Source organism: Carassius carassius, unplaced genomic scaffold, assembly GCF_963082965.1.
Source record: "Carassius carassius unplaced genomic scaffold, fCarCar2.1 SCAFFOLD_58, whole genome shotgun sequence".
Lineage (NCBI taxonomy): Eukaryota > Metazoa > Chordata > Actinopteri > Cypriniformes > Cyprinidae > Carassius > Carassius carassius.
The window spans coordinates 282,044-295,000 of NW_026775030.1; the positions used below are offsets into that span (position 1 = coordinate 282,044).

Consider the following 12,957-nt stretch of genomic DNA (forward strand, 5'->3'; position numbering starts at 1 on the left):
AAAGAAACACATCTCCTATGATTTTTCTGTTTATGAACTAAATATCTTGTATGTTTTGCTCGCTTGTTGTTTTAATGTGTCTGCCTCAGTAACTAACGTTACACTTGTCAAGAAATGAGTAAGTAAAGTTAGTATGTAACGTTAGACACTTAGCTAAAAGTTATATATAAGTTTGCTATTATCGATGTAAATCAACCATGTTTTACTGTGTTAGTTTGACGCTTTTCATGTTTTTTTAGCTGCTCGTCGCTGTACTGTGGCTCATAAAGGTAGCCACGAACATCCGTTTCTAACATAACTTCGTCTAAATCAAAATCCTCCCCAATGCATCCGTCTGAAAAATTAGTATTTTCCTCCATATTTAAGTTTCTCCCGGTGAAATCAAACGCACGGGCACTGATCTGTGATAGGTCTGTTAGCGCATTAGGTACAACCCCCAATGGGCAGGTTTGAAAGGGTGGGAACTTGTGCTTGTAGTCTTACAGAAATCCACCCTTTTTACACTTCCTCCTACAATGACGTCCAATGACGATTTTAGGAGGAAGTGAAAAAGGTAAATAGTGGATTTCTCTCGTCTCAGGGGAAAATGAGAGAATGTTGCACAACCATTCAATAGTGTGGCTGGTTTTCTAACAATGGACCTCTTAATGCAAATGGGTGGAGTGACCCTTTAACACTAGAGTTCACGGTACATTAAACACAGGTGCGTTACGGATCCATTGAAGAAAAAAAAGCACAGATCGTCTGACGGAGAGTCAGAGAGTGTTAACTTAGCCTCCAACTAACACACTGGCGAGTAAAATCAGATAATTTATTAGCCATTGACAAATATTAGACATCACTTAGTAGCCAGAAGGAAGATTTAGTCGCATATGAGAGTGATTTACTCGCAATGTAGAAGGCTGACATACTAGCCACAGAGCTAACTTCTGAGTTAGTAGTTGAAGACCCCCGGACAGCAGTTAGACACGCGACCGATAATACTGTTTGTTAGTTTGCTTATTATGCCGTTAAAAACAATAAGATAAACACAAACTCTCCATATAATCTAAAATGTTGCAGAATGCTGGAGGAGAATGAACTTACCGGGGTTTGACAGAGACGTGACAGTATGCAGAAACTTGTGCGCGATTACAAATTCAACTCTTCACGCGATCTTGTATATCATGAGCGCGTGCTATAAAACATACTGTAAATAACCAACAGATATATCACTCCGCCGGCGGCACTAACTTCAGCTGCAAACACTGCACTGGGAACAACGCCGCCGCTTCGAGCCCGGTTTACACCGCCCTTCTCCACGGAGCTGCTTCGGATGATATTACACTTTATTGCGTGCTGTACACACACCAGGGATGAAAATTAACTTTTTTGTCCACTGGCTGGGTGAAACGGTATGCTATTTTTATTTACCCGCCACGGTGGCCGGTAGGTGAAGGGAGTTTACCCGCCACAAGACAAAAACTCACCCGCATTTGGCTGGTGACGGGTGCTAATTTCCATCCCTGACACACACACGTATAAATATATGCATATATTTTTTAACTATGCATTACCATATTTTCTCAAAAATACAAACTTGTACATCCATGCTGCTCACATATCATTGCAGGACAGGATTCTTCCAGGAGGAAGCGATGAAAGACAGATTTGATATTATTATGACTTGAGGAATAAACTGACGAACAGATGAATCTTTTTAAAAGGTCATGATATAATGTGCCCACACAGATAACATTTGAGATGTGAGTGAAGAAACATTCAATCTGTGAAACCTAGCAGAAGTGTTAAGTGTTACAGAACACTGTACATAACCAGTATGGACTATATTTATGATGATGTACATGTTTTCATGTTTGGAACGTGAAAGCCCCTGATCCTCATTCACTTACATGAGGGTTACAGTTTCTGAAACATAATTGTATGTATTCATAAATAAACTGGAATTCACGAGTTCACACTTACATATAATTTGCTGAAGTATTATAATGCATATTTGGCGTGCTGTCCGGGGAAGGGGCTCCGAGCTCGGGAATGGCCCGAACCTAGAGTACCCCCCATATATAAAAGTGTAAAATGAACTCTAGTGGAGGAGATGGGGTGGAGGGGGATGCTGATAAACCGTCAATGGAGACTGGTAGGCTAATTCAGCTGTATTTATACCCTAAGGTTGATTATCTTAAGTGGCTCCACCTGTGCTAGTTAGGCTAAGTATCTGACGTGCTCCTCCCGAACATTGTTATGAAACTACATTTCACGAGTTCACACTTACATATAATTAGCTGAAGTATTATAATGCATATTTGGCGTGCTGTCCGGGGAAGGGGCTCCGAGTTTCATCAAGCACGGTGAGTAATGGCTTCTCCTATCATTGTTTCTTGCACCTCTTGCCACATGTACAGTTTATCTATCTCTGTCGCTGATGAGGGATTCACATGTGATAAATGCAGGGAAATAGTTGACAGAGAAGATTTCAGAATTAGAGACACGCATCCAAACTTTAATTGAGGACAGTAAGAATGTTAGGGCTCTAGATACGGCTTTGGATGCGTCTAGCTCAGGGATTCCTGTACATTGTTCGGTTCCGGAAACAGAGCCCCTGCAGCAGGGCAACTGGGTGACGGTGAGGCAGCGTAGTTGTGGGTCAAAACACCGCTCTTCTGTTCCGATCAAAACATTAAACAGGTTCTCCCCACTCAGTGATGCACCCACTGAGAAACCTGATGAAAGTGCTCTAGTTATTGGTGATTCTATTGTACGGAACGTGAATATAGAGACACCAGCCACCATAGTCAAATGTTTACCGGGAGCCAGAGCGCCTGACATCTTGGCAAATTTAAAAGTGCTGGCTAATGCTAAACGTAAATACAGTAAGATTGTTATTCATGCCGGCGCTAATGATGTTCGACTTCGCCAGTCGGAGATCACTAAAAATAACATAAAAGAGGTGTGTGAACTTGCAAGCACGATGTCAGACACTGTAATATGCTCTGGTCCCCTCCCTGCTTACCGTGGTGACGAGATGCATAGCAGATTGTCATCACTCAATGGCTGGATGTCTAAGTGGTGCCCACAGAATAACATAGGCTTCATAGACAATTGGACGAGCTTTTGGGGCAGACCTGACCTGTTTAAAAGAGATGGTCTTCATCCCTCCTGGGGTGGCGCCACTCTTCTCTCTAGAAATATGGCAAATAGTCTTAGTGTTTATACTTGACTAACTGGGGCCCAGGTCAGGAAGCAGACAGACTGGCTAAACCGACCGTCTGCTAGCTGCCTCCTGTCACAGAGGTCAATTAATTCTCAGCACATAGAGACTTTTTCACCTAGATATCACACTATAGAGACTGTGTCTGCTCCCCGAACTAGAAAATACAAAAAACGTCCAAACCAAGTTAAGATTAACAATTTAATTGAGGTTCAACAAATAAAAAACAGAAGCAATATGGATAAACAAATGATAAAGCTTGGCTTATTGAATATCAGATCCCTTTCTACGAAAACACTTTTTGTAAATAATATGATCACTGATCATAATATAGATGTACTCTGTTTGACAGAAACCTGGCTAAAACCTGATGATTACATTATTTTAAATGAGTCCACCCCCCAAGATTACTGTTATAAACATGAGCCACATCTAAAAGGCAAAGGTGGAGGTGTTGCTTCAATTTATAACAACGTTTTCAGGATTTCTCAGAGAGCAGGCTACAAGTATAACTCGTTTGAAGTAATGGTACTTCATATAACATTATCCAGAGAAACAAATGTTAATGATAAATCCCCTGTTATGTTTGTACTGGCTACTGTATACAGGCCACCAGGGCACCATACAGACTTTATTAAAGAGTTTGGTGATTTTACATCCGAGTTAGTTCTGGCTGCAGATAAAGTCTTAATAGTTGGTGATTTTAATATCCATGTTGATAATGAAAAAGATGCATTGGGATCAGCATTTATAGACATTCTGAACTCTATTGGTGTTAGACAACACGTTTCAGGACCTACTCATTGTCGAAATCATACTCTAGATTTAATACTGTCACATGGAGTTGATGTTGATAGTGTTGAAATTATGCAGCCAAGTGATGATATCTCAGATCATTATTTAGTTCTGTGCAAACTTCATATAGCCAAAATTGTAAATCCTACTTCTTGTTACAAGTATGGAAGAACCATCACTTCTACCACAAAAGACTGCTTTTTAAGTTATCTTCCTGATGTATCCAAGTTCCTTAGCATATCCAAAACTTCAGAACTTGATGATGTAACAGAAACTATGGACTCTCTCTTTTCTAGCACTTTAAATACAGTTGCTCCTTTACGCTTAAGGAAGGTTAAGGAAAACAGTTTGACACCATGGTATAATGAGCATACTCGCACCCTAAAGAGAGCAGCCCGAAAAATGGAGCGCAGCTGGAGGAAAACAAAACTAGAGGTATTTCGTATTGCTTGGCGGGAAAGTAACATATCCTACAGAAAAGCATTAAAAACTGCTAGAACCGATTACTTTTCTTCTCTTTTAGAAGAAAACAAACATAACCCCAGGTATTTATTCAATACAGTGGCTAAATTAACGAAAAATAAAGCCCCAACAAGTGTTGACATTTCCCAACATCACAGCAGTAATGACTTTATGAACTACTTTACTTCTAAAATCGATACTATTAGAGATAAAATTGCAACCATTCAGCCATCAGCTACAGTATCACATCAGACAGTGCACTATAGACCCCCTGAGGAACAGTTCCACTCATTCTCTACCATAGGAGAGGAAGAATTGTATAAACTTGTTAAATCATCTAAACCAACAACATGTATGTTAGACCCTATACCATCTAAGCTCCTAAAAGAGGTGCTTCCAGAAGTCATAGATCCTCTTCTGACTATTATTAATTCCTCATTGTCATTAGGATATGTCCCCAAAACCTTCAAACTGGCTGTTATTAAGCCTCTCATCAAAAAACCACAGCTTGACCCCAAAGAACTAGTTAATTATAGACCAATCTCGAATCTCCCTTTTCTGTCCAAGATACTAGAAAAGGTGGTATCCTCACAATTATATTCCTTCTTAGATAAAAATGGTATATGTGAGGATTTCCAGTCAGGATTTAGACCGTATCATAGTTCTGAGACTGCTCTCCTTAGAGTTACAAATGATCTGCTCTTATCATCTGATCGTGGGTGTATCTCTCTATTAGTTTTATTGGATCTTAGTGCTGCGTTTGACACAATTGACCACAACATTCTTTTGCATAGACTTGAACACTTTGTTGGCATCAGTGGAAGTGCATTAGCATGGTTTAAATCGTACTTATATGACCGCCATCAGTTCGTAGCAGTGAATGAAGATGTATCCTATCGATCACAAGTGCAGTATGGAGTACCTCAAGGCTCAGTACTAGGGCCGCTACTCTTCACGCTTTATATGTTACCCTTGGGAGATATCATCAGGAAACATGGTGTTAGCTTTCACTGTTTTGCTGATGATACTCAACTCTATATTTCTTCGCAGCCCGGTGAAACACACCAATTTGAAAAACTAATGGATTGCATAGTCGATATAAAAAACTGGATGACGAGTAATTTCTTACTGCTAAATTCTGAAAAATTATAGTGTTAATTATAGGACCTAAAAACTCCGCTTGTAATAACCTTGAACACTGTCTAAGACTTGATGGTTGCTCTGTCAATTCTTCATCATCAGTTAGGAACCTAGGTGTGCTATTTGATCGCAATCTTTCCTTAGAAAGCCACGTTTCTAGCATTTGTAAAACTGCATTTTTCCATCTCAAAAATATAATCTAAATTACGGCCTATGCTCTCAATGTCAAATGCAGAAATGTTAATCCATGCTTTTATGACCTCAAGGTTAGATTATTGTAATGCTTTATTGGGTGGTTGTTCTGCACGCTTAGTAAACAAACTACAGCTAGTCCAAAATGCAGCAGCAAGAGTTCTTACTAGAACCAGGAAGTATGACCATATTAGCCCGGTCCTGTCAACACTGCACTGGCTCCCTATCAAGCATCGTATAGATTTTAAAATATTGCTTATTACCTATAAAGCCCTGAATGGTTTAGCACCTCAGTATTTGAATGAGCTCCTTTTACATTATAATCCTCTACGTCCGCTACGTTCTCAAAACTCAGGCAATTTGATAATACCTAGAATATCAAAATCAACTGCGGGCGGCAGATCCTTTTCCTATTTGGCGCCTAAACTCTGGAATAACCTACCTAACATTGTTCGGGAGGCAGACACACTCTTGCAGTTTAAATCTAGATTAAAGACCCATCTCTTTAACCTGGCATACACATAACATACTAATATGCTTTTATTATCCAAATCCGTTAAAGGATTTTTAGGCTGCATTAATTAGGTAAACCGGAACCGGAAACACTTCCCATAACACCCTATGTACTTGCTACATCATTAGAAGAATGGCATCTACGCTAATATTTGTCTGTTTCTCTCTTGTTCCGAGGTCACCGTGGCCACCAGATCCAGTCTGTGTCCAGATCAGAGGGTCACTGCAGTCACCCGGATCCAGTACGTATCCAGACCAGATGCTGGATCAGCACCTAGAAAGGACCTCTACATCCCTTAAAGACAGCGGAGACCAGGACAACTAGAGCCCCAAATACAGATCCCCTGTAAAGACCTTGTCTCAAAGGAGCACCAGGACAAGACCACAGGAAACAGATGATTCTTCTGCACAATCTGACTTTGCTGCAGCCTGGAATTGAACTACTGGTTTCGTCTGGTCAGAGGAGAACTGGCCCCCCAACTGAGCCTGGTTTCTCCCAAGGTTTTTTTCTCCATTCTGTCACCGATGGAGTTTCGGTTCCTTGCCGCTGTCGCCTCTGGCTTGCTTAGTTGGGGACACTTCATCTACAGCGATATCGTTGACTTGATTGCAAATAAATGCACAGACACTATTTAATTGAACAGAGATGACATAACTGAATTCAATGATGAACTGCCTTTAACTATCATTTTTTTCATTATTGACACTGTTTTCCTAATGAATGTTGTTCAGTTGCTTTGATGCAATGTGTTTTGTTTAAAGCGCTATATAAACAAAGGTGACTTTGACTTTGTCCGGGGAAGGGGCTCCGAGCTCGGGAATGGCCCGAACCTAGAGTACCCCCCAAAAAGCAATAGTGGAAAGGACAGCCGCCAGACTAAGGGACCCCCCCACAATAGCGTTAAGATCTGGGGGGGGCTGATATTTAGAAAGTCAGCTGGTTGGCAGGTCGAAAGAGCATATGTACTCCAGTGGGAGCAACTTTACCAATTTGGAGAGATAGGCCCTACCGGCTGCTTGTATCGGACTATGTGATTTGGGGCACCTGGTCGGGAGGGCTCGAGCCGTTGCACAACTGGAGCACCTCACTGCATTGGAACGGATGAGCCCTACCGGCCGATAGTGGAGGAGCAACGTGATTGGATAGCCTGACCAGGAGGGCCCGAGCTGCCTCGACTGGAATAGGTCACAGTGTTGGCGTACAGGCCCTACTGGCTGATGAGCCCCTACTAGTCAGTGGGCAAACAAGGCCAGATAACTGACCGAGAGGACCCATGAAGCCTCCGATTGGAGATCAAGACTCAGGACGTGTAGGTCCTCTCAGTGGAGCAGATAAACAGGCTTTGGGCCTCCGACAAAGAGGACTCTTGCGACACCCGATGGGAGATCAATACTCATGGCATCAGATGGATAAGACCTGCTTGTGGGCAGCAAGTAAAGAAAACCCAACCGGGAGCACTCTCGCCGACATCTGACATGAGCACAATACTCAACGGCATCAGACAGGTAAGCCTCGGCCGGAGAGCGGGCTGAGGAAAACCCGACTGCGCGGGCTCAGAACATCGAATGGGTAAGCCTCACCAGGTGGGGGGAAAAGATTTGGACAGAGTTTGGCGGGGGGTGGAGACTTGTCGTTGTAAAGCGAGCACCGTCATCCGTCAAACAGGAACGAAAAGTTAGGTGGCTGTGAGACTCTCGCCAACGTCCGATGGGAGCTCAATACTCTAGGCACCGAACGGGTAAGCCTCGTTGACCGTGGAAAGGAAAAGGTAAGGTTGTCTAGCCGGGAGGCTCTCGCCAACGTCTGATGGGAGCTCAATATTCAAGGCATTGAACGGGTAAGCCTCTCCGGATGTAAGACGGAAAGGGTAAAGTTGTGTTGCCAGGAGGCTCTCACCGGCGTCCGATGGCAGCTCAATACTGACGGCATCGGATGGGTAAGCCTTTTTTTTGACCAAAGGATGAAAAAAGTTGTCTAGCCGTGAGACTCTCACCAACATCCGACGGGAGCTCAATACTCACGGCGTCAAATGGGTAAGCCTCACCGACCGTAGAAAGGAAAAAGTAATGTGGTCTAGGCGGGAGGCTCTCACCGACGTCTGATGGGAGGTAAATACTCATGACATCAAACGGGAAAGCCTCTCCGAACGTAAGACGGAAAGGTAAAGTTGAATGGCCAGTATTTGGCCAGACAGTGAAGGAGGGTTTTTTTTTTTTTGAACGGAAAAGGCAAAGGTTGGCTCAACCGGGAGCACTCTCGCAGTGCCTGGCAGGGGGTTCAATACTAGTAACAATTTGGTTGTCTAAAGGGTAGACGCTATGAGGATTACTTGCATAATTGTTTAACAAATCCAATGAGCTGCTTCCGATAACAAGTCAGAAAATCTTGGTGCAGTCATTGTATTTGAAAAATTAAGTGTACAAAAAATAAATTGAATTTCCTGTGCCAGTGTACCCCAAATAAATGCCATGAATCAGCAAAATGGTCATTGTCAAATCGTCATCTTGTCAGCGCGTGAGATCGACGATACATATCGACGATGTAATCGTGTGTTGGGTGGAGTAAGAGAGAGACTCTGTTCTTGTCATGGCATGACTATTTGCTGTTTTAAACCATGTAGGTGAAAGAAAGAGAGCCTATGGAATCACAGATAGTCTTAAGAATATATACTTTCAGATGCACTGATAAACTGACGTTAAATATAAAATTACTATATTTAAAACAGCTAGTTCATGTAGTCGGGTACTACGGTCATCTCGCTTGTCTTGTGAAAAATTTGCCGCATCTGCACACGGAAGTTATCTGTCTAAATGATCTGCAAATCGATCAATGGTGAAAACAATAGTGGATTTCATTTAAAGTTCAACAATTAAACCCGAATATGGACGTAAACGAACGTGTTAAATATAAAGTATTCAAAACAGTTAAGTTCATATATTTGGAGTAAAGTTTAGTTGAAACTGATGCATTGGTCATACGCGCTCCGGACCGCGCGCCTCATGATGAGACTGGCACACCACCACAGAAACAAGAATGAGATGCATTCTAACATAACTGTGGCATTAAACTCAGTGAGGCTTGTTTAAAATATTGCACATACCAGATTACCTGTTAAAATGCAATGAAATACCTTGTATCTGCAGACGATGTACGTCTGTTTGTGGATTGAAACTTCTTCACCGCCTACAGGCTCAAATCATCCTTGCAAGCACGGGCAAGCGTGAAATGGAATAACGGAGCAGTTTGGTAGCCAAATTATAGTAGGCAACCTAATAATGATAATAAAATACATTAATAGGAGAATGAGCCTAATATCGTCTTGACTATAATTTATAAGTAATACTATCACCACCACCTAGGATGAATAGGCATAACTTTGAAGCGGAGGTGATGTCGACTTTTGCCAGAAGAGAACCACGACACATGGAATGATGAAAAAGGATTATTATTTTTTATTTCTCTCTCTTTCAGGCTATTATGTTTGAAAACGGCGAGTTATGCAGAGCTGAAAGATCGATTAGGAGTTCTGACCCCGGAATTATCAAAGTAGCCGCTCCAATGGCTAATGCAACTGAGAATGTGGGGCATCGAAGCTGATCATGAACCCTTGTTCGAATTCACGTCGCCATTGGGGAAAACTGAACAGCTTATTTCAGTGAAATGGCTTAACGTAATGAGAATCAGACAAATTGCAACCTTTGATGTGCATAATCAAGGATTATTTATATATATATATATATATATATATATATATATATATCAAGTCAAAAGGCTCCTGTGGGAGCAGACACTGCTGCGGCAGTGAGGAGATATGGAAAACAGAGAAGTAAAGGGGAGCATGAGAAGAGGAGGAGAGATAGCTGCTTTGGCCGCCTGCGGAGCTTGCTTCGGCTGCTGTAGTTGTTGAAAGTGACATGACATTCAGCCAAGTATGGCGACCCATACTCAGAATTCGTGCTCTGCATTTAACCCATCCAAAGTGCACACACACAGAGCAGTGAACACACACACACACCGTGAACACACACCCGGAGCAGTGGGCAACCATTTATGCTGCGGCGCCCGGGGACCAGTTGGAGGTTCGATGCAAGGACACCTCAGTCATGGTATTGCCGGCCCGAGATTCGAACCCACAACCCTAGGGTTTGGAGTCAAACTCTCTAACCACTAGGCCACGACTTCCCCCTCCTTGGCTGTGGGAAGAGTAGGCAACCTAAAAATGAATGCGTAGCCTACTGTGTTGCCAGCTTAGCAATTGGTTGCCTAATTTGACAATTCCTTAAGCCTTGTCCACATTAGTACGTTCCTGTTGGAAAAGCATCATTCCTCTGGTTTTGGCCTTCCGGCCTTTTTAAACAGCCTCCAAAACGGATAAATTTGGAACACTGGTTTCACGTTGTAGTATAGACTGTGGAAACAGAGGCTTCTGAAAACTATGAATATCATTTAGTCTTGTAAAACATACCAATAGACATGATTATGGCAACAACATTAATTGCAGTTATGTGCTATTCACTTCCAAGCAGTTTCTAAGGATATTTACTTGCATGCTTTTCATATTACAGTCCTAGAAAGACAACAGAGTTTTACTCACACTTGCTGTTCTGCGGCAAAACGAGGGTAGTGGTGTATTAAATAAATTCTAAGTGATCACGTCAGTAAATGGTGAAATATGTCCCTAAATAAATTGGTCCTGCCAGAATAATTGCATGAAACTTATGTCTGTATAATCTCAGTGAGGTTTAAACATGCACGGTAAGGCAGATAATATCTTTGGACATTTCAGTGTGGATGACGACTCTGGAAAAAATGCCTTGGCTTCGTGGTAAAAAATGGCATCGTCATCCGACAGAACTATGTCATAACCTCATTTAACAAACTTTAAGCCACCTTTCCATGGCACACGACATTCGGACACGATTGTCGCATTTCTCCCTCTAGCGGCAGTCGTGCAGAACTTTCGAACTGGTCGTGCAGCAACTGTTACCTTGGCATGTTCACCATTGTAAAATTAATAATTTTAATGAATATAATGTATATAATGTATGAATACATCGTCACAAATCAGATGACCCCCAAAATAAAAACAGTAGGTTTTATGGGGCTAATCAACGTAAATAATGGTTTAATAATTATTTCTCCCATAATTATTATAAACCACCATTTTACATAAATTGTGTTTAAAGAATAATGTTAAAGTTAACAAAATATTGGTAATTCTGACCGTACCGATAGATTTGATTAGAATACATCACATCCGGTCGGGCGAGAGCATACGGTCTAGTCACAGAAGTTCAAATATTTGAACGCATCCGAGGCTCAAATCAGATCTGAAATTTCCGCATATGTGTGTGATTGGAACTCCACGCAGCTCCCGCACTACTTTCTAGCTGCGAAACCTGTATTTAGCGTCTTCACCTGAAAATGTATTGATTTACGACGCACGGTCTGCGCCGCTAGAGGAGGCAGCCTCAAATTGCACCTTGGCCGGAAAAGCCGCGGTGAAAGGCTGAGCCGCGGCGGAAAGTGAGAGAGGCTTGCTGCAGTAAGAACTGGGGTGCGGACCAGGCTGGTTGAATGCTTGCTGCTGCTGCGATCCGGCGCTCGAGGAGAGCCCGGTCTTGATCGGATCAATCGTGGTGTCAAGCGAGGCGAGCTCTGGCTTTGCACGGTCTATTGGCCACGACATGTGGCTTGGCGAGAAGAACAGCTGTCGCGATGACGTTTGATGGTGCTCGTGTTTAATGATCATGGGTATCAGCAAAAGTAGCAGATCTGAAAAATGCCCGGTATGGATCTCCTCGCTGGAAGGAAAATTGGGTCTGTGATAAGGTGACAGACAGAGCGAACCGGGATGCTGATAAACCGTCAATGGAGACTGGTAGGCTAATTCAGCTGTATTTATACCCTAAGGTTGATTATCTTAAGTGGCTCCACCTGTGCTAATTAGGCTAAGTATCTGACATGCTCCTCCCGAACCTTGTTATGAAACTACATGAATTGGAAAAGGGGTCTCCAACCCAGCATGCTGACTTTTATTCTAAATCTCATAAGATCTACGCGTTTTCTTTTTTACTTTATTCCCCTTCATCAGTCATTTAGTGAATGTGAATCCTGAGACATGTATTAATATGGTCACTTCTGGTCCATGATGTGCTGTGGTTACCTCAGACAACCGCTGCTGTTTCGCAGCACGACCGAGGAGTGCAGCTTGAGCTTGTGCTCGTGGTGATAGTCAGTGCTGCTCCAGCCCGAGTGAGGGATGATCACAGTGTTGGTCACGCTGCTTAAGGCATCGCGGATGATTGTCATCTTCACTGCGTCACACGAAGACAGGTTCCACAACACACCTACACACAGAAATCAGTTCACATGATGATGTTTCTGGACAATCATACGCAAACCTGTCTATCGATTATCTGCATCACAGTAGTTACGGTCTTCACAAGGTATATACAGAAATCACGGAGTTAAATTTAATACATTTTTTAAGACTCTTACCATATATTTTAAGACTTCATTGCCACTCCAAGTTTTTAACTGGTTACATCGGCGACACTTTAACTTACATTTACTATATACTGTTTGTAAGATAGCACAACTAAACAGACTTACTTTGTTATTACTCCTTATTAATGCTACATAA

The 12,957-nt window shown here is 42.3% G+C and overlaps 1 protein-coding gene across 1 annotated transcript in view; it reads right to left on the minus strand.

Moving 5' to 3' along the window:
- Positions 1-12,957, minus strand: part of LOC132134248 (plakophilin-4-like) — a 30,456-nt gene that overhangs the window by 7,999 nt on the left and 9,500 nt on the right. Inside the window, exon 6 of the mRNA XM_059547052.1 lies at positions 12,478-12,661. Coding sequence (XP_059403035.1) covers positions 12,478-12,661 — 184 coding nt within the window. The remainder of the gene's footprint in view (positions 1-12,477; positions 12,662-12,957) is intronic.